This window comes from Mustela putorius, unplaced genomic scaffold, assembly GCF_011764305.1.
Source record: "Mustela putorius furo isolate JIRA1106 unplaced genomic scaffold, ASM1176430v1.1 tig00000095_pilon_pilon_pilon, whole genome shotgun sequence".
Taxonomy (NCBI): Eukaryota; Metazoa; Chordata; class Mammalia; order Carnivora; family Mustelidae; genus Mustela; species Mustela putorius.
This window is the reverse complement of record NW_025421280.1, coordinates 24,824,253-24,845,619: the sequence shown is the minus strand read 5'-3', so window position 1 is coordinate 24,845,619 and position 21,367 is coordinate 24,824,253. Positions and strand designations below refer to the sequence as shown.

Genomic DNA, 21,367 nt, shown 5'->3' with positions numbered 1-21,367 from the left:
TTATTTATCTTTCATCTGGTTGTTTTATTCGTTATCGAGAATGTGGTGTTGAAATCTCCAACTATTATTGTGCAACTGTCTGTTTCCCCCCTTCAGTCCTGTCAGTTTTTGCTTCATATATTTTGATGATCTGTCACTAGGTGTAAATGTTTGTAATTGTTGCATCTTCTGGCTGTATTGAGCCCTTTATGAATAAGTAGTATCTGTCTTTGTGTCTTGTAAACTTTTTCGATTTAAAGTCTATTTTGTCTGATCTTAGTATAGTCATCCCTGCTCTCTTTTGTTTCACATCTTTTACTTAATATTTTCTCCATCCTTTCAGTTTCAATATACTTGTGTGTTTGGATCAAAAATGAGTCTCTTGTTGATAACATACAGTTAGAACATGTTTTTTTTTTTTGTTATTCATTCTACTATTCTCTATCTTTTGATTGGAGAATTTAACGCATTTACATTTAAAGTAATTACTGATAACGAGAGACTTAATTCTGTCATTTTGCTATTTTTTTCCTATGTGCATACTAATGGGTTTTTTTTTAAACTTTTTTTTTTAAAGATTTTTATTTATTTATTTGACAGACAGAGATCACAAGTAGGCAGAGAGGCAGGCAGAGAGAGGAGGAAGCAGGCTCTCCGCCGAGCAGAGAGCCCAATGCGGGGCTCGATCCCAGGACCCTGAGATCATGACCTGAGTTGAAGGCAGAGGCTTTAACCCACTGAGCCACCCAGGCGCCCACTAATGTTTTTTTTTGTCCCTCATTTTCTGCACTACTGTCTTCTTGTGTGTGTGTGTGTGTGTTGTAAAAAAATGCTTAAATTCACTTTTATTTCCTTTTGTGTATGTTCTAAAGCTATTTTCTTTGTGGTTACCATGGGGAGGTAGCATAATTAGAACATTTTAATTTAAATTTATACCAGCTTAATATCACACAGCTTAACAACACACAAAACTCTGATCTTGTATGGCTCACCTCTTTTGGTTGTCGGTGTTGAAGAAGTACTTTTACACATCATGTGTCAAGACGAGGTTGTGGGGGATGGGTAGCTGCTACGGTGTCAAAAGCTGAAATTGACCCAAGTTAACTGCAATTGATCATCCAAGCCTCCTCTTGACAGTTGCAGGCCTTCAGTAGATTCCAGAATAGTTAGATCAGACAGATTCTGTCAGGGCAGTTGTCTGGGTGGGGAGAGAGATTTCTGATGCTTCCTATGCCACCATCTTCCCTGAATCTCCTTGGTGTTTTCTTTTAGAAAGACTTCTTTCTGGGGAGTGGAACCTATAATAACTGAGGCCCTTCTTGCTAAGGACATCTCATATAAGAGACCATTTTGCATTCCCTTTTAGTAAACATCACAAAAAGAAGAAGAAGAAGAAGAAGAAAAGAAAGAAAAATTCCAATCAGATCCCAATTTCATAATGTCAACAGTGTGCATGGTCATAAAACTCATTCTGTTTTCTCCACCATCACCAACAGCCCTGCTGTTAGCATTTATCCTCTGGAAAACGGAGTTCTGTTGTGCTCATTTCATGCAAATTATCACTGGCAGAAGAGAGAAGATTGCCAGATATAGAGACCCACAAGATAAAGAAGCCCAAAGTCGTTAGACAGAGGAGCAGATGTACAGGGTTTGCCTGACTCACACTCATGGTTGCATAAGTAAGATTTCAAAATTAATATTACTCTGGAGACCTCAACCTAGTGTACAATGTTCCTGGCTGGAAAAGAAGAACTATATCATTCTTTTTTTTTTTTTTTTTTTTCAAATCTTTACCATTACTTGCTGTTGTATCTCCGCCTTCCTCTTCTGCAGGAAATATTATTTCCTACTTCTGCACACCAAGTTTCTACCTCCAGATCTGTTTGGTTCAGTTGCTGAGAAGCCTGACCCTCCTGTGCCACTTGGGAGAAGCCATTCGCTGGTGAGTTGTGGGTGTTTTTTCCATTCCTTTATGAATCATGGGCTCAAAGCATCCCAACACTGGAGATGCAAGGCCTGGGAGCACCCTGAAGGTTGCATAGCTTAGGACCTTGGGGGATGGTGTTGGAGAAGAAAAGTCTGGAGGGTGGTGTCTGCACCATAAATGTTGAAGAGACCCAAGTGGCAGTGAACAAGTGCAGAGCAGGGTAAGACCACCCCACGGGGCTCACGTGAGAGGACAGAGTACTAAAGAAGACAGTCACAAAGTGTAAGGACACTCAGGCTTCTCTCAGCTGCTGCTCCTCTCACTCCTCCCCTCCCAGCCCCCTAGGGCTTTAAAGAGCTGGAACTTTCCATCCCAAATATTGCCCCTCCCCCTTCACAGTCTGTATAGGTGATGGTCCAAGCCCTGAACCAAAATGGGCCTCTTGCCTCAATTCAGGAGCCCACAGGGGCTGAAGTGAGGAATCTCTTTTACTGAGAGGCAGCTTTTAATCAATTCAGGATGTGTCCTGACACTTGACAGTGACACCTCGCACGCATCTGCCGTGCCAGGAGCTAGGTGTGCAGGAGTGACTGGGGAGAAGTCGTGGAGGAGGAGGTGGCTGGTAGTTGAGAAGCCAGTGCAGGTAAACAACAATGTGGAGAGAACACAACGGTGGAAGTGGTCAAGGCAATTGGCCCCCTTGAGCCCTACCCTTTCCCCACCCCACCTCACCCCCGATCTGAATCACCAGAGGGTCTGAGCGTGCATTTCTGACTGACAGACTTCCTGTGTGATCGAAAGCCCAGCATTTGAGAAACACCAGTCCAGTCCACACTTTCCAATGCAGATGAGGAGGCCAGTCCTGTGGTTGGTTACAGAAGAGCCCCAAGGGTATGCTGCACATAAGGGGCTGTGAGCAAGGATCCCCAGTATCTTAGTTTTTATACGGGTCTCCCACTGGATTACCCCGGAGCTAGTCCACAGTGGGTCATTGTGTTTTCTGGCACCTTGCAGCCTGCTGGATCTCTGTCACTCACTTACAGAAATGATACTTATTTAGCAGGCTTTAAGTGTCAGATTGGGCTCTGGGGCACCAGAGAAAGACAAAGTTCTTTGCCCTTGTGGAGCTTATTTGTGTGTGTGTGTGTTCACATGCACACATGCTCACACTCCTGCATGTGTATGTGGGACATGCTTATGGTGGTGAATGTGTGGTTTTTAAGTCTACATGCCAAAGAAGTGCAAGCCTCCATGCCTACCTAGAAAATCATTACCTATTCCATGTCCACCTCTGCTCTCCCAGCCTGGAGATAGGAGCTCCTGGGGTCTTTTGTCACAGAATAGCCCCAGGTTCAAAATCCAGCTCAGCTATTACTTGTTTTGTGAACTTAGGAAAGTCTTTTAACTTGCCCATGCTTAAATTTTGAATTTCTTCACTTGTAAGATATAAAAATAGTTGCTCACAAAAGCTTTGCAAATATTAAACTAATTCATGCACAGTATTTAACGCAGCACCTGAAGCTTAAGGAGCATTCAATTAATGATCATAGATGTAATTCTTGAGGTGGATACGTTCTCCTCCCCATCCCCCAGGAGCTTGATTAGAAGTCTTCTTTAGTGGCAGCAGATTTCCAAGAATCTGGCTTAGTGAAATGTAAGGTCTATGAAATGTATGGATCATAAGAGAAATTGAAGAATAAGGTGTGTACAAAGATAAAAACCAATTCACAGTTACTACCAGGAAAAGAAAAAAAAAAGAATATTCTTGAGAATCAAGTCTAATGATGTTAGATGTTCTACTCAGTATAAAGACTTTCATGAATTTCTTCAATTAACATTTATTGGTACCTCCTTTAGCCAGATGCTATATTGTCAGAGCTGGAAACAGAAACATGATCTGGACTTCAAGGGGCACATGGTGTGTGGGAGATCGTGTGATAAGGGCTTGTTTAGAGGCATATGTTATGAGGCAATTGGAGTGATTTGTTAGCAGAGGAGGTTTGGCTTCACAGAGAAGGGGAGCTTGAGCAAGAAGTACTGGCAGAAGACTAGGAGTTCACCAGGAGTTCTAGGCAGAGGGCAAGCTTATGCAACACCACTGAAGCAGGTGAGTTTGCAGGAAAATGGATGGAAGATGGACGGGGTGGGAGCACAGGACTTGGGGTTTGAGAAGTGAGCATAGAAAAGACTGATGAGGGGCGCCTGGGTGGCTCAGGTGGTTAAGCGTCTGCCTTCAGCTCAGGTCATGATCCCAGAGTCCTGCGATCAAGCCCTGCATCAGACTCCCTGCTCAGCGGGAAGTTCGTTTCTCCCTCTCCCTCTGCCGGCTGCTCTGCCTACTTGAGTGCTCTCTCTCTGTGTCAAATAAATAAAATAAAATCTTTTTTAAAAAAAAGAAAGAAAGACAGACAGAAAAGACTGACGAATGGTCTGAGCATTGCCTTTGAGGTCCCGCCACCTACAGTGTGTGGACCACTGCGGTTTTCAGTTGAGAAGCACAGGATCCCATTGCTAGTATTGGGGAAGACAGGCTGAAAGGGAGCATGGTCAGGAATAAGCTGCAAGCAAGGCAAGACCACAGCAACGATGGAAATGGGGAAGGTCTAAGCCAAGACAGTGGCAGCTGACCGATGTGCAGAGGAGGTGAGCCTGGAGGTGTTTATGAGGTAGAATTCACAGGACAATGATAAGGACAGTAGTATAGAACAGAGTTCAGCTCACTGTAGGTGCTCAGTAAATGCTGGTTGAATAGATAAACCCCTGGGGAGCCATGCAGGAGGCAATGGGAAATTCAGCTCTGAGACATAGAGGTTGAAAGGTGCTAAGGTAGAGGTTGAAAGACGTAGAGGTAGAAGGCAGAGCATTGGGATGTGTTGGCATTCAGAGCACCTAAAACCCTGCAATTAAGGGTGCCTGGGTGGCTCAGTGGGTTAAGCCTCTGTCTTCAGCTCGGATCATGATCTCAGGGTCTGAGATCGAGCCCTGCATCAGGCTCTCTGCTCAGCAGGGAGCCTGCTTCCCTTCCTCTCTCTCTGCCTGCCTCTCTGTCTACTTGTGATTTCTGTCTGTCAAATAAATAAATAAAATTTTAAAAAAAACCTGCAATTAGATAACACGACTCAGCAAGAACTTGGGGTCGAGAATAAAGAGGTGGCAGGAAAAGACATGGCAGCCAAGGATCCTGCCTGGGGGTTCTCCCAGGGTGGGCAGGGGAAGGAGACACCAATGAAGCAAGTGGATAAGGAGGCACGAGGCAGGCATGCACCTCCCAGAAGGCAAATGAGTTTTAAACGAAAGAACTTAGCAGAAGGATCCAATGCTTATCAAGGATGAAGCTGAAGCAGAGCTGGGCATTTGGTAGTTGGGTTGTCATGGCAACCTCACCCAGGAAGCTTTGGCGGGGAGATGGAGGCAGAGAGTTGAGAGCTAGTCAAAAGGCGTTTGGCTGCAAGTAACAGAACATGGGACTCCCAGTAGCTTCAAAACAAGGGCTTATTACTTTTCAAATCACAAGAAATCAGAGAATGAGTTGAGCAGTTCATAAGTAGTTCAAAGTTGGGCTTATGACTTGATGGCATTGGGACTCCACCTGGTTTTGCTCCATTCTAAGTCTTTCATTCAGGGTCCCAAACACCAAGCCTTCACAAGACAGGCTCCAGAAGTGGAAGGGGCAGGCCCGGGTATCTGCTGCATCTCTCCTGTCCCGGAAAAGCATTCTCAGAGGTCCACCCACAGAATGCCCTTCCTCGTTGCCTTCCGGGAATGGGTCACCGGTCCGCGTGCTCTACCCCCCAACCACCTCCCCTGCAGAGGAGACAGAGCGGCACAGGGAACTGTACCATGAGAGTCCGGCCCTCTGGGAAGGCCCAGGATGTTGAGAAATGGCTGGTGGGGAGACAGCTAGCGTCTGCTCCCAGGAATAAAGGGAAGTGATCAACCAGCATAGGAGCTTTCCAGGACACAGTTGCAAAGCAGAGACAAAGACCAGGCCGTCACTGACCCAGAGCGAGGATCTTTTTAAGCGTGGGGACAGCAGGGTTACATAGCATGCTATCATTTTGTTCTCTGATTACAGCACGGAGAAAGATGGGTGACAATGGCACATTTGCCCAGGCCAGCTACAGCGTGCAGCCCATGTCGCATTCTCTGTTTACATCCAATATCCAGGCCGGCAATGAAGAACCCACCACCAATTATGACTATGATTACAGCTTGCCTTGTCTGAAGGTCAATGTGAGACAGACCCTAGTTGGGCTTCTGCCTCCGCTCTACTCGCTGGTGTTCATCTTTGGTTTTGTGGGCAACATGCTGGTCGTCCTCATCCTCATCAACTGCAAAAAGCTGAAGAGCATGACTGACATCTACCTGCTCAATCTGGCCATCTCTGACCTGCTCTTCCTTCTCACCATCCCATTCTGGGCCCACTACGCCATGTACGGTTGGCTCTTGGGGGAGGTGATGTGTAAGTTATTCACCGGGCTGTATCACGTTGGGTATTTTGGAGGAAACTTCTTCATCATCCTCTTGACCATTGACAGGTACCTGGCGATCGTCCACGCTGTGTTTGCATTAAAGGCCAGAACGGTCACCTTTGGGGTGTTGACAAGTGGAGTCACCTGGGCCTTGGCTGTCTTTGCCGCTCTCCCCGGGATCGTCTTCGGGGGACTGGAAGAGGAAGATATTACCTTTTGCAGCTCTAAATTTCCAAAAGCATGGAAGAATTTTCATACAATCATGAGGAGCATCTTGGGCCTGGTCCTGCCCCTGCTTGTCATGGTCATCTGCTACTCGGCCATCCTCAAGACCCTGCTTCGGTGCCGAAACGAAAAGAAGAGGCACAAGGCGGTGAGGCTCATTTTCGTGATCATGATAGTTTACTTTCTTTTCTGGGCTCCCCACAACATTGTGCTTCTCCTGAGCACCTTCCAGGAGTCCTTTAATGTGAGCAACTGTCAGAGCACCAGTCAGATGGACCAAATCATGCAGGTGACGGAGACCCTTGGGATGACGCACTGTTGCATCAACCCCATCATCTACGCCTTCGTGGGAGAGAAGTTCAGAAGGTACCTCTCCGTGTTCTTCCGAAAGCACATCACCAAACACCTCTGCAAACAATGCCCAGTCTTCTATGGGGAGCCCGCGGATCGAATGAGTTCCACATACACGCCTTCCACGGGGGAACAGGAGGTCTCAGTTGGCTTGTAGAGGAGTAGAAGGTTGCTTCTTGCTTTTGATGGGGGACGGCAATCGGTTTATGATAATAAAGCCTCAAAGGTCTGTTGAAGAAGGGAGGACTGTGAGTCTCTGAGGTGAGTGCCCAGGAACCTCAGGGTCATGGGCACCAAGACAGACTGTGCCCCTCCCTGGGTAGCCAACGCACACTCAGAGGATAGTCCAGAACAACTGTGGGTAGAGACCAGGACTTCTCCAATGAGCTCCTCCCAGTTCCTGGAAAATGCCGCATCTGGAAAATACTTATGTGCTTCTCCCAGCCTTCACCTTTGCTTCAGTAGCTCTGCTATGCTATCCCTTTGGACAGGGGCTCAGCTGGAGGGGAGAGGGGGGCGAGTGGGCACAGGTGGATGGCGTGAGGGGGGGTGGGGTGAGGGCCGAGTGCCAGGAGGTGGGAGGTGTGCACATGGCTGAGCCTGAGTGAGGAGGAAAGGAAGGTCTTCGTCAGTCCAGCCAGATAGTTGTGCTACCCCCAGCCCTGCTTCCCACCAATATTAACTTGGAAGGCCCCACCGGCTCAGGGAGAGCTTGGGAACCCCAAGAACCCTCTGAGAGCTTCGTTTGGGTCCGATCACCTCTCCCGTGTAAGTACATGACACACATTTGCTAATTTTCCATTTATCCATGACAACCATGCAGCCTGCACTGGAAATCTCTTACCTATCATGCCTCACTGTTCACGTGTGTTGTAAGCCACATTCCTGCTATGTAAAAATGCATGAACATGTTTGTTGATATAGTCTGTGTCGTCTATAATGAGATGAAGAATAAAAACCCTCGTTCGGTCTGTGCAGGGAAAGGGAAGTTTTGCAGGTAGTGATCAGAAGAAGGCCTGAAGGTGAATGACCCTGCATCAGGAAGGCAGGAGCAAGAGCTTGGGAGACTGTGTGAGCCCCTCCCCCCTGCACCCCCACCCTGCCAATCATTGCCCCACCCCCACAGTGATGTTTCCAGAATCAACTAGGAGGAAAGGCCAGGAAGGCTATGTCAGAACCTGTAGAGGCCTCAAGTCTTTGGATCTGATTGTGTTTATCTTCTTGTTACCTGTCCCTGCTGCCCTGGCCCCATCTGCTCCCCACTCAACCCCCAGACGTCATCATAATCACTCTTGCCCAAAAGATCGCCCTTCCCCAGAACCAGCTCATGGAGGTCCAGGAGAGTAGCCTTGGGGAGTAGAAAACGGTGCAGCCAGAACTCCTCCGTGTGCTCTGGTGGGAGTCCTGGGGTGTGTCTCCAGGACAGAGAAGGGGCCGGGAGACATGACAGAGGCCCTTGCCTTAGAAGTCATACCCTAGCCTGTGAATCTTGGGATCTAACCAGCCAGATCAGGTCGACCTACACAAGGAAGACTCTAGAAAGGTTAGGAGAAAGTGTTTTCCAAACTACCTTCCTGCTCCTCATTTTTGGGTCCAGGCATAGAGTTCGCATATATAAAAATAACAATAATAATAAAGTAAAAATAAAAGTAAACCGGAACTGTAACTTGCAAATGGAGCAGAATATCATTTTAAGAGTTGCTATTAGGTCAATCCTGAAAATACTGTATTAGTCACAGAGAGAATTCTGGTTTTGAGCTTAGATCATTGGAACCTGTGGTATGTTCAACATGAACAGTTGTTGATCGGGGAGTCCGGGGTCTGGGCTATGGGTTTACGAGCTCATGGCGATGTAACGTCTAACTCCTACCATTTCGGCCATAGCACACACCTCACAGGCAGCATCTCAACTGGGTCTTATTCTCACAGCCTTGCAGCCACAAACCCCATATCATTATGAAGTCTAGAAAGTCATGGGTTTGATCGTGTTCAAACCCTTCCATGCTCTGCAAATGTCATTCATGTTCCAACTGTCCAGATTGGAGTGGGAACTCCTAAGTCACACAGACCCCTAAGTGAATTTTTAAACCCAATTTGCAAAGGACAGGAGTTGGCTCACTTAAGTCAGCGAAGATTTTTATCTTGGGTGAGCCAAGTTAAAGATGTGTACACGTGTGACCCAGTGCATTTCTGATCTGACACAAGCAGGAAACACAGGGTTTCTGGAACCTGGTGGCTCAGGAGCTCTAGGTGACAATGTTTTCCTTTCCTGGTTCATGGCTAGAGAAGGTTTCAGAAAGAAGTGCGTGTGTTTGGGGTGGGGAGAGCATGCTTTGCCTTCCGATATTTGTAGTATCCTCATGAATACATGAAATTTTGTTTGGATGATGAAATGTAAATATTGGGGATTTTTAAATTAACATAAAATGTATTATTAGCCCCAGGGGTATAGGTCTGTGAATTGTCAGGCTTACACACTTCACAGCACTCACTATAGCACACACCTTCCCCAATGTCCATAACCCCAACCACCCTCTTCCCCGGCAACCCTCAGTTTGTTTTGTGAGATTAAGAGTCTCGTATGGTTTGTCTCCCTCCCGACCCCATCTTGTTTCATTTATTCCTTTCCTGCCCCCCAACTCTCCCCCGCCACATTGCCTCTCAACTTCCTCATATCAGGGAGATCATAAATATTGGGTTTTTAAGCTATGATTTGGGAAACGAATTAATGCTCTAACTACATTGCTGTTTGAAAAACTATCTGATGAGCAACTCCCTGTTTTCTCCTCCCCTCCCCCACCCAGCCTCTGGTAATCACCATTCCACTCTTTTCATCCATGATTCTGACTATTTTAGGTACCTCATGTAAGGGGAACCATGTAGCATTTGTCCTTCTATGTCCCCAAGGCTCACCCATGGTTCTGCATACGGCAGGAACTCCTTTGTGTAAGGGCGAATAAAATATTCCATTGCATGTACACACCACCTTTTCTTTATATGTCTATTGATGTGCATAAAATTTCAGTTGTGCAAGATGAGAAGTTCCAAACATCTGCTTATAACATTGTACCTGTTGATACAATACTGTATTGTACATTTTAAAAATCTGCTAAGAAGCAGGAGAGGGGGTAGATGGTATGTTTAGGGTTCTAAACATAATAATAATTTTTTTTTTTTTAAAGCCTGCTTGGTTTGTTATTCTGTGGTGTGGTAGATTGTCTTACTCTTTGCCACTTTTCACTCCTTCCCCTGTGTGATGACACATGCCTGTCCTTGTGATGTGACTTATGACTTAGAGTGTTAGGTGTCCCTCCTCCATCCACGGGAGGCTCGACCATGAAGGGTGAGCAGAAGTGCCACCTGGTTCAACCACAAAGAGTGACAGAGGTGGTTGGGCTGAGCCTCTGGCTCTCCCTGCTCGGCCACAGGAAGGTCCCTCCCGGGCCACAGCAGGTGCCATGCCATGCGAGCAAGAAGACACAGAGAACAGAGCCAGACCCCAGCCACATGTCATAGGAACAAGAAGTCCACGCTTGCTGTTTTAAGTCACTGAGCTGTGGCAGCTGTTTACCAAGAAGCACAAAGGCTAATTAGTACATCTAAAATTCAGGAAAGTATCCGTGTCTTATTCCATCATGGAATTCAATGCAGCAAAACCCCTTGAGGATCTACCATGCACCAGTCTGGAGTAGGCACATGAAGATGGGTGTGTTAATTCCCATGGTCTGAGAGCCCTTTAAGTGGAGGGATTGGGGAGGGGAGGAAGGGTAGAGAATGGGGTGTTTGTGAATCACCAGGCACTGTGCAGAGCACAGAAGTAGAGCTGTATGTGGAATGTTCTGAGAGCCCGGAGGAGAGAGTCACCAACTCAAGGATAGTCTCACAACACAGTAGTCATAGCTACAGTAGAATTTTATTGCCACCAAAGAAACCACTACTTAAAAGCTGCCGACTCTTTCCATTTCTAGATGTGGAAACCCAGTCTTCTTTCTCCCGAGAAGAACATTTGAGTGGGCTGTTTGAGTCAAGCAGCTGCCAGGGAAGGTCGTCCTTCCCAGGGATGGGTGGCTTAAGACTTCCGGTGGAGTTGGGGACTTGGCAGAGGGCCCACCCCGTGCCGTCCTCCAATGCTCGTGATGCGCAAAGGCCCTGCCGCCTCCTGGGAGTGAGCCACCCAGACCCCATCCTTCTCTGTTTTGCCTTCTTCTCATTATTAAGATTTCCTTAACAAATAGAAATGGCTTTAGGGCTGATTAGTCAGCAGCAGTAAGGGCCACCAAGAGCCACCAAGAGGAAGCTTGTCAGAGAGAAGAGGCCTCTGAGCTGGTAAGCTGACCTCTGTGAATTTAAAGGAGGGCTGGCCCTGGGTTTGATGAGTGCCTGAGGTTGGAAATGTCTTGGGCAGTTGTCACTTTGACACTATGTTTGTGATCTCACATCCTTGGGACCTCCTTGCTGGCTCACTGCTATGTCCCACCTCCACCATCTCTTCTCTCCAATCCCCTCTTCTCCTGCTCAGCTGACCTGCTACCTAGAAGATCCCCCACCCAGGAAGGAGGTATCAGCCTTCCCTTCTTGCAAGCTCCCATTCCTCACATGGTTTTCTCAGAATCCCCGCCCTTGGCTTTGAGGAGAGGACCCCTCTCTTTCACCTCTCCATCAAGCCCACCCATTTCGACAACCCTTTCCTGCTCAAATCTGTCTCCTTATAGGACAAGGGTGTGATGAGTTGACATGGCAACCAGGGGCACAGAGCTGATTCTGTCAGTCTAGGAAGCCCCCTAAGAAGAGGTGTGACCCCAGGTGTCAGTGGTTTTCCTTAGAACTGTAAGGTACTTAACACCTCTCTGCCCTCAGCCTCAGGCCATAACTGCCAGTTCTGGGGCAACAGGAAAAGTCCTGTATGATATCCTGTTTTGCATACAGCTGAAGACAGAGGTGCAGGTGTGATCCAATCCGAAGTCACAGTGGGCCTATTACATACCTTCATCAGTGCACTACACTGTATGAGCACCATGTCTGGGCACTGACTCGAAAAAAATACCCAAAATTCATAGAGCAAACTTCTCAGCTGAGTTAAAGGGTTGCCACCACATCTGGACATATCTACTAAGCAAGGAGGTAGACAGTCTGCAAGTGTCCACGTGGTGTGATGATTTCCACAGGGCATGGGGAACGCGGTGCAGGCGCTGGGAAGGGGGTCATTCTGGGAAGGACCAGAAGGACAGAGACATCAGAGGTTGAGAAGACAGTGCAATGACCCCCAGGCCCACTCACCATGAAGTGTATCCGGGACCAAAGGTGAAGCAGTGTTGGGAGCCACGGGACCCTATCATCATTGCTAAGACACACAGGTGGTAGGGAAGGATTTTTCCTCTTTCTTTGAGAACCATGGGAATTCTTGGACTTTCTTGGTGAAGGTGGCTTCACCTTCACCTGCACCTTCAACAAGGAGTATCCTCCTTGGTGGGGATATCAGGGCACTGGCAGCCACACTGAGAACACATGGTCCATAATGTGATCGATGGAAAGAGCATGAACATCTAATAACGGAACTCTGGCAAATATAGTTATGGCATTATACTGAACAAAAGAAGCCAGACTCAGAAGAGGATAGCACCTATGTTTCCATTTATCTGAATTTAAAGGAGAGGCACGTGATGGTCCATGGTAACCAAAGTCAAGTGGCCCTTACCCCTGGGTGTGGTGCAAGGGCACTTTCTGGGGTGTTAGGATGGTGCTGTATCATCTCGGTTAAGGAGGGGTGGTTATGTGGGTATATACATGTCAAAACTTGACCAAGCTGTGCACCTAGGACTAGTGCACTTTGCTGCATCTAAATTAGACTCCCATAAAAAGAAAGAGGAAGGAAGGAAGAAAGGGAGGAAGGCAGAGAGAAAGGGAGGGAGGGAGGGAGGAACTATGTGTGTGTGAGCTGCTGTGTGGCAGGTGACAGGAGCTGGGCTCATAAGGCTGACCCTCTGAACCCAAGGAGAGGAACCAGCGTTTCCCAAGCTCCTGGCGGATGCTCGGCATCTAGACTGAAGAGTTGCATGGGGCAGCGGGAGCGGAGCCGTCCACCAACCTGGATTCAATGCCTGGACACCAGCTATTTCAAAGGCCGGCCAACTCCCCGAAAGGAGGGCGGGCTCAAGATGCCTTCCATTATGGGCATCAAGTCCAGAGTGACAAACAGGTCAAAGGATCATTTCTCTTGGGGAGTCTGAATGTCATCCGCAGGAGAACAAGAGCCTTGCAAACAGGGCCAAAGAGAATCTGAGACCATGAAACTCAGTCATGGCATGACAGACGGAAATGGATCCTTGATTCAAGGCTGAAGAAGTTCCCATGGATCCTCACTTCCTTGTAACTCCTTGGGATGGAGCTCCACCCCGAGAGGTGACCTGAATCCCTCTCTGAACCCTGAAATCTGAAAGGCGTGACACACCCACTAAATTGGGCTTCCACGTTCTATGAATCCTCCCCCTGTTATCCCCTCCAAATGTGTATTGTCCAAACCAGCGTGGCCATAGAGTCATCAGGTATTGAACGGGGGAGCTGCCTTCGGGACCCCCAGGGTCTAGCATGTCATTCCCCAGATGATGATATGGAAGCTCAAGAGAGAGGAAGTATCTTGCCAAGGGCAACCTGGTGGGGTGGGGTGGGAGTGGGGACTCCAAGCCTGCACCACTACTCCATACTGCCCTCCGGGGGCGAGCAACCGTCACAGCCTCCGCTGCCTGGACAATGGACAAGCAGAACTTCACAGGGAGAAGCACCAGCTTGGGTGGTGACAGTATTGCAACATTACAGAAATGTAACATTTATCCAGCAGCAGCTGAGAGTTCTACACACACACACACACACACACACACACACACGTTACCAGCCGTGAACACAAGGCTGCTCTTCCGAGGACTAAGACTATTGATGCCGCCTGCTTTCTGCAAAATTTTATATTGACCTATTTGCTATCCATTTTGCAAACCCATTTTTTCATAAAATATAAGGCCTTGTTACATGGCCCATGGAGGGCCAGTATCTGCGAAGCACCCCATTCTTGTTATATCATTTGATCTTGACCACAGACCTATCAAATAAGTTTGTGATTTGGGGTTTGGTTTTTGCCCCCATTTCACAGATAAGGCTTGGGGACTTACAAAATTTTGTTCAGAGCCAAGTGACAAACGATGAAGCTTGGAACTTAGCCGTGGAGTATGTCTGCAGAGGCAGGTTCTTAATCATTGCCTCCTGACTTGCACACACAGGATGAACTTGAAGATTTTTTTTTTCATGATTCACTGTCCCGGTTACAATGACCAATTGCTGGGCTCTGTTGTGACACAAGAGCATGGTCCTGGGTGGATGGTTACTGATTGCTGGGCTGTCTCTGTGCTTTTATGGCTGTCCTAGCCATCACCTCCTTCTAGCTTTTCTCCAAGCACCAGTCCCTAGCTTCATGACCCTGCTTCACCCTTGGCTTCACCCCTAGGCCGCTGAGACTCTGCTCTAGACAAGGACCCCGGGAGCCAATTTCATTAAAATTTTATCAAATAAACTCTCCCTAGGAAAGAATCACGGAATGAGTGGGTAGGAGTTTGCTGTTTCCCGAGCAGATATTATGTGCTAAATTCTGGGTGCGGCTGCCTCGTGTGCCCCTCCCCCACAAACCCATTATTCAGCCCATTGCACGATCTGAAAGCGGAGGGTAGGGCGGGGCTTCAAGCTCCCCGGGTCTGGCTGCGGAGGTCACGTGCTTAGCCCTGTGTGAGGCAGCCTCCGCAGGTCTGGGGTCTCCGCCCTTTCTTAGACCACAAGCTGAAGTTTCTGATTCTATAGTGGAGGAAGTGGAAGACCCCCAGAGGGCGCTCTTGAGGCTCAGGGTGCTGTCCCCTGGGCGTTCAGCTCCCCAAGTCAACAGTTGAGGTTTTCAGATAAGTAACCAACCACCAAGAAAGCTCTCTGTGACTGCATATGGGATGGTCATATACTCCTGAACCTGACCCGAGGCCACCAATTATTGCTTATTTTATGTGGACAACTTCTCAGAGCCACAGACAGACTGTGTCCTTGGAGGCAGGATCTCGGCTGTCTATGTATCTTCCATAGTGCAGGTAGTCATGAAGGCTTGCTGGTTTGAGGGCTGCTGCGTAGTCACTAGATGGAGGAGATTGATAATGACGAGCCCCAGGACATACCCAAACACAAGGAAGATGGGCAACAGATGTAGCTCACAGGTGAGCCCACAAGTAAAGCCCGTTAGACGATCAGTTGTTTTCATTTGCAGAAAAAAATAGTTCAGGGTGGGAAGGTGAGGTATGGGTGTGAGCTGGGAAAAGCACAGGGGCCGAGGGAAATGGGTAACGGGGACCACGGGGTTCATGGGAAGCATTCCCCCCTCAATTTCAAGTTGGCTTCAGTGGCTTTGATCGAGGACAAATAGTAAGAGAATCAGAATCTCTCCCATTTTCGCCTTGCCATCGATAAGCCATGTGGTCTTCTACAAATAAATCATGGGTCTCCGAAGCAGCAATTTCTTTCGGGAAGATGAGGGATTTTGATTCCATAAACGCGAATGTTCTTCTAGTTCTAATATCCTTCAATCCTATTTTCTGACAGTTTCTGTGTCGTTGGATGAACAGAACACAAAAGACGTAAGTGTAATCCACGAAATCCATGAATAAGCGCTCAGGCCAGACATGTAGACGGCAATCTATTTCGAGTTCAGCTGAAAAAGAAGAACTGTTCTCTGATTTTTTTTTCTTTTTTTTTCCTCCCAGGCAATATACTTATTCATCAAACTCCGCCTCCCCCCTTTCGCTAAAAACTGTGCATTTCCTACTTTTATGCTGCCTATATGTTTGATTTGCACAGCTCAGCTGGTCAGAGGAGCTGAGACATCCGTCCCCCTACGAGAACCCTCCTGGTAAGTCACCTTTCAGCCACTTTGCCTGTTAGTTAGCTCTGCTTCTGTGATGAGTAAAAGGGCTTACAGGAAACCCATTAGACAAACACCAGGTGTTTCTAGAGCTATCTTGAAACGTAATCTTTGAGAGAAGAAAAGAGTTAGAATTTAGAATGAGTTTCAGATGGTGATAATATCGAAGATACAGAACACGATTGTGAATGAAAGATTGTAAGGGATCAATACTAGAAAGAAAGGAAGAAAGAATGAAAGAGAGAAGAAAAAAAAAAAAGGAAAGAAGCTTCACCTTTCAAAAGAAAGCTTTTGAAAGGAGGTGATTCTTGGCCAGAATCTTGGCAGAGATTATAGATTATAATCGGGTAAGAGGAACTGAAAATCCCCTCCCCCTCCCTGGGATGGGGTGCCCTCTGAATGTGTTTCCAAGCAGAAATTGTATCTAAGTCTAACTCTTCTGTTTGTTTTCGCCCCCCAAAAAGGGAAGGTAAACATTGTCCAATTAATGTCATAGTACAAATATCAAGTTAAGTTTCCCTTTAATAATCAGTTCCACAGCACATTTAGTGTAACGATTTTTGTTCTGGCTCAGAATTTAAGGGGAAAGTTTCTGTGTGCTCCTCCCACTGCCTAATCTGAGATCCAGGAGGCTTCAGACCCACAGGGATTAAAGAAATTTCTCAATAAAGCCATGGAACTGAAATTGACCAGGCAAGGCAATGTGAGAGCAAAAGTGAGAATGGGAGTCTAGATTTTACAGCTGGCTGCTAGCTCCCATGACCTTCTCAGGGTACTCGGGCTTCAGTCCATCTCGTTCTGACTGTATTGGGACACCAACCTGGAGATGCCAAGTTCTAGTTCTCTCACCAAGAAGCGAGAGACCAGGGTAGCTGGTGGATAAGAGCACAGGCTGCCTGCCTTCCAAATCAGTTGCTTCCTAGCTGTGTGTCTTTGGGCAGGTTATTCAGCCTCTCTGTGCTTTGAGTTTCTCAATAGCAACATGGGGCAATAACCTGACCTGACTCCTACAGTGACCTTGAGGATTAAATGAATGAATGGGTGTGAAGCTCAGAACAGCTGGCTGGCCCACAGAGTGCCCTGGGGAGCCGTTAATGGTTACTAGCACTCCGTGAATGCTCTATGTAAGCTCAGCCCCTGGGGAAGGGCAGCTACAGCATAGTAGATCATCAGACAGTGTGAGATGGCACCCGAGTCAGTTTCTTGAAATTGTGATGAAAGCTACCTTCTCTCCACGTGGCCACGGGGCACCAGATCTTATTTGGTTAGATGACGGTTTTGTGAATTTCCCCGGGAGTCATGCTCTCCATCTAGCGATCAGAGACACCAGCGGCGAGCCTTCCCTTTCCTGCAAAAGTCCTTTGTTTTGGCCACAAAAGGGAACTCAGTTAAATGTGGAAATCAAGGCACCAATGTGGAAAGCCTGTGGAGGTCTAAGACAGTTTGTGGTCGTGGTGGACCACTCAGAACATTCTAGGGCTGAATAAAGGAGCACTTTTTCTTAATTTCCAGGGTCGAGCAAAATGAATGACCCCACACCGACTCCATACTATGACATTGATTACGGGATGTCAGAGCCCTGTCAGAAGACCGACGTGAGAAAGATCGCAGCCAGGCTCCTTCCTCCGCTCTACTCGCTGGTGTTCGTCTTTGGTTTTGTGGGCAACATGCTGGTTGTCCTCATCCTCATCAACTGCAAAAGGCTGAAGAGCATGACTGACATCTACCTGCTCAATCTGGCCATCTCTGACCTGCTCTTCCTTCTCACCATCCCGTTCTGGGCCCATTACGCCGCGGACCAGTGGGTCTTTGGAAATAGGCTGTGTCAGATTTTGACGGGGCTCTACTACATAGGCTTCTACACGGGCATCTTCTTCATCATCCTCCTGACCATTGACAGGTACCTGGCGATCGTCCACGCTGTGTTTGCCGTAAAGGCCAGGACGGTCACCTTTGGGGTGGTGACGAGCGTGGTCACCTGGGTGGTGGCCGTGTTTGCCTCTCTCCCTGGGATCATGTTCACCAGATCCCAGAAAGAGAGGTCTCGCCTGACCTGCAGCCCTCATTTTCCACCCACTCAGTACCATTTCTGGAAGAACTTCCTGACATTAAAGATGACCATCTTGGGTCTGGTCCTACCCCTGCTTGTCATGGTCGTCTGCTACTCGGCCATCCTCAAGACCCTGCTTCGGTGCCGAAACGAAAAGAAGAGGCACAAGGCGGTGAGGCTTATTTTCGTGATCGTGATTGTTTACTTTCTTTTCTGGGCTCCCTACAACATCGTGCTTCTCCTGAGCACTTTCCAGGGGTCCTTCGGCCTGAATAATTGCAGTAGCTCCAACAGGCTGGACCAAGCGATGCAGGTGACGGAGACCCTTGGGATGACGCACTGTTGCATCAACCCCATCATCTACGCCTTCGTGGGGGAGAAGTTCAGAAACTACCTCTTAAAGTTCTTCCGAAAGCACATCACCAGATGCTTCTGCAAACACTGCCCCGTTTTCCTGGGAGACGTGTCCGACAGGGCAAGCTCAGTTTACACCCGATCCACCGGGGAGCAGGAGATCTCTACCGGCTTATGACCTGGACTTGTCTTTGTACACAGCCTTGGGGTGGGAGTGGTTCTTTTGAAAAGGAATGTGCTGTCATAGAGGGTCTACGATTCATCCATCCATCTGGCATCTCTTTTAAGAACATTAGATCATTGGAAGCCATCACTTCCGGAGAGCCAAATCAATATATGCTGATGACAGTGACCTTCCCATCTCTGTTCTACACACATCAACTCATTGGCACACTCTCCCTTCACTGCGGAAGTTCATTATTAAAAAAAAAAAAAAAATCCTCGGAGAATTGCTGATTCTTGAGTGTGGTTGACCTGAACAGAAACACCAAAATTAATCAAGAAACGTATTGGATAGTTTCTCACCTTCCGGAGGCAAGAGGGGCAGATTGCAAACGTGCTTAAAGCAGGTCCTTGCCATGATTGGTTAAGAAAGGACGTCTTCTAAGTGCAATCTGCCCTCCAAGGTGTGGTTGGTAAGATCCTCAGATGTTCAGGACCAGGTGAGAACGGGGAGAGCATCTTCAGTGAGAAGGGGATCCTCTGCTGGGAGAGGGGAGGGAGGGGGAGTTCCAAGCGGCAGACCCCACACCTGGGGAGAGGCTCGGCGGCAGGGGGAAGCTTGGTGTGGGCTGGGGAAGGCAAGGTGAGCCCGGACCGTAGAGAGTGTGCACAGCACCAGTTGTCAAAGCCAGAGCAGGGAGGGCCCTGGCCACTGTTGCAGTGAGCTCATTGCATGGCCAAAGGATGTTCTGGAAAAGTGAGCATTTAAGGCAGGGAGGTCAATGACACGCAGGCGAGGCAAGGGGACATCTGTGTAGGTCCAGGCACCAGGGATGGGAAGCGGAGAGTATTTTCACAGCATGTAGGCTGCGAGTCAGGAGAACTTGTGATGGATTTGGGTTGGAGGTAAGAGGCAGAGGGAAGACAGACAGAACCTCCAGGCATCAAGCATGCAGACTGGAGAGATACCCTGAGGAAGACTTCAAACATGGGAAGGGGATGAGGTTTGGGTCAAAAGCAGGAGAGGCTTGTGGAAGAGGAAGAGTCTGGTTTCATGATCTTGAACACAGCCTTCTGTAGACAAAACCTGGGCTGTCTCTCCGTGGCTGCTCCTGCCCTGACGGCTGTCCTCCCCAGCCCAGTTTCAACAATGGGGCATCTCCGGGAGGCTTGGAAACACTAGACTTAGGAACATGTGAGCTTGAGGTCCAGGACCACAGGAACATTCAGGTGAGGACTGATTACATAGTTAATGAACCTATCAAGAAGAGCTTTCTAAGTCCTGAGCTAAGAGACCCTGGGGCAGGAAGGGGAGCCCGAATGAGTACATCTCTGCCCTCCCGGGGCCTACCACAGCTTCAACATTGTCTCCTGGATTCACCTCTCTGTAGGCAGAGGGCAGAAGGGACAGATTCATTTGGAAACAGCCCGCCTCCAGCTTGATCAGCCGCAGAAAGCACCATTTCCGGACCTTTGTGTTTCAGGCTGAGTGTGGCGACTTGAGACGCTCCTTCCAGCCGCCTTCTCCAGCGTCCCCGAACACTAAGGGATCTTTTCATGTCAGAGAGACAGTCCTGACTGTTCTGAGCTGCAACTTTTATTACTTTGTACCTGCCTGAGATGGTTTTGGATCTGGGGAATGGCTGAGACCATTTGGGGAGGGATCAGGCACGTAAAGGAGTGAGAGTCACTCAAGGGTAAAGGTGTCAGAATTGTAAGAGGTGCTACGGATGTTTCTCAAGCTCTGAAAGACGAAACTTGAGAGCAGGGGTGGCAACCGGGAAGCACCCAGAGACACTCTGAAGGTTGTTTCAAGGGCATCAGTATCCTATGACCCTAGCCTCTGGGTCAACTCAAAGACATTCTGTATCTTTGTGTACGTGTATGTATATATCCTGCATATCTGAGAATCTTGTGTCTATGGAAAGTTACAAACTGCTTGGAAAAAAATCCTTACCCAATAAAAGCCGCCCTCTAAAATGACTGATTGGTCATTATCTCAGTCACAGGAATATCTCAGTCAAGGGAAGCCTAGCTTACGAAACTGTGAAAGCACTTTGAAAGTAGTTGGTTTGGGAAAATTCCATAGGTACACACACAGAGAGAGAATTACACTTCTTTTTAAATATCTGTAGACGTTGCCCCCCTCCCTGGGTCAGATTGCCAGAATAATGTGTTTGAAACTACAGCCTCTCAGGGTTGTGTTTCTGGGCAATGGACACTGGAAACCTTTTTAACTTCTAATTTAATTCTACTACCAGAGCCAAAGACCTGATGCATTTTTAAAACCTGGAAAATCAATGTGTATTTAAACCCATGCCAGCTGTCTGTGTTTGACGGTGAAGAAGGCCTAAGGTCACAGGCTGATCATTTCTGTCATCCTAATTTGCAGACACAAGAGGACTGAGGACGGCTCCTCCTGAGCTTGCTTTTCTTTCATTTCAAATCCCTTCCAAACACTGTAAAGTTTGTCATCGCAGTGGTGACAGTTGTGTCACTGACATTTGGATTTCTGGGCATGTGTCTCTTATCCACAGAGAGGACAGGTGCTCTGGGAAGAGGTGATGGGTCCGGGTCATATCCACGGTTTGGGACCGGCTGGTTTTCAGGTTCTCACCTTCCAGAGCAGGTCACCATCCTCCCCGGAGGTCCGTGGAATGAGCAGAAGACAAGGACAGCCAGAGCTGGCTCGTACGATGGCTTTTCCCTAGCAACCTGAAGGACAACCTTCTACCCGGGAGTCGAAAGAAGGCATGACCCAAGGAAGGGCGGAAGGGGGCTGAGGCCAAGCAGAGGAAGGGTCTAGGGCACCTGCTCATCGTCCCCGCACTCCTCCCTTTGTGGGGCACTCTGTGGCACAGCCCTTCTCTGCCTCAGCCTTGAGACAGACAAACGAAGTTTGGACTTAT

General features: G+C 48.0%; 2 protein-coding genes across 4 annotated transcripts; both read left to right on the top strand.

Moving 5' to 3' along the window:
- Window positions 1-1,615: 1,615 nt before the first annotated feature.
- LOC101692743 (C-C chemokine receptor type 5) lies at window positions 1,616-20,441 on the top strand. 2 transcript variants are annotated; one of them, XM_045080765.1, is made up of 3 exons: window positions 1,616-1,921; window positions 15,829-15,880; window positions 17,405-20,441. In XM_045080765.1, exons 1-3 carry the CDS (start codon window positions 1,619-1,621, stop codon window positions 18,472-18,474), a joined length of 1,425 nt encoding a protein of 474 aa, XP_044936700.1. In that variant the 5' UTR covers window positions 1,616-1,618; the 3' UTR covers window positions 18,475-20,441. The 2 variants fall into 2 exon arrangements, with proteins under 2 accessions (XP_044936700.1, XP_012916129.2); XM_013060675.2 differs by having other exon boundaries at window positions 1,839-1,921; window positions 15,735-15,880.
- On the top strand, window positions 1,813-10,135 carry CCR2 (C-C motif chemokine receptor 2). Of its 2 annotated transcripts, none has more exons than XM_004760807.3 (2): window positions 1,813-1,921; window positions 5,982-10,135. In XM_004760807.3, exon 2 carries the CDS (start codon window positions 5,993-5,995, stop codon window positions 7,109-7,111), a length of 1,119 nt encoding a protein of 372 aa, XP_004760864.2. In that variant the 5' UTR covers window positions 1,813-1,921; window positions 5,982-5,992; the 3' UTR covers window positions 7,112-10,135. The 2 variants fall into 2 exon arrangements, with proteins under 2 accessions (XP_004760864.2, XP_044936716.1); XM_045080781.1 differs by lacking the exon at window positions 1,813-1,921 and adding an exon at window positions 3,404-4,013.
- Window positions 20,442-21,367: the final 926 nt, after the last annotated feature.

Excerpts from the sequence above, each read along its gene's own strand:
- LOC101692743 (XM_045080765.1), top strand. The coding sequence starts at position 1,619 with ATGTACAGGGTTTGCCTGACTCACACTCATGGTTGCATAAGTAAGATT. Across the intron at positions 1,922-15,828 it reads TTGGGAGAAGCCATTCGCTG|CTCAGCTGGTCAGAGGAGCT; the intron begins GTGAGTTGTGGG and ends TGATTTGCACAG. Across the intron at positions 15,881-17,404 it reads CCCCTACGAGAACCCTCCTG|GGTCGAGCAAAATGAATGAC; the intron begins GTAAGTCACCTT and ends CTTAATTTCCAG.
- CCR2 (XM_004760807.3), top strand. The coding sequence starts at position 5,993 with ATGGGTGACAATGGCACATTTGCCCAGGCCAGCTACAGCGTGCAGCCC.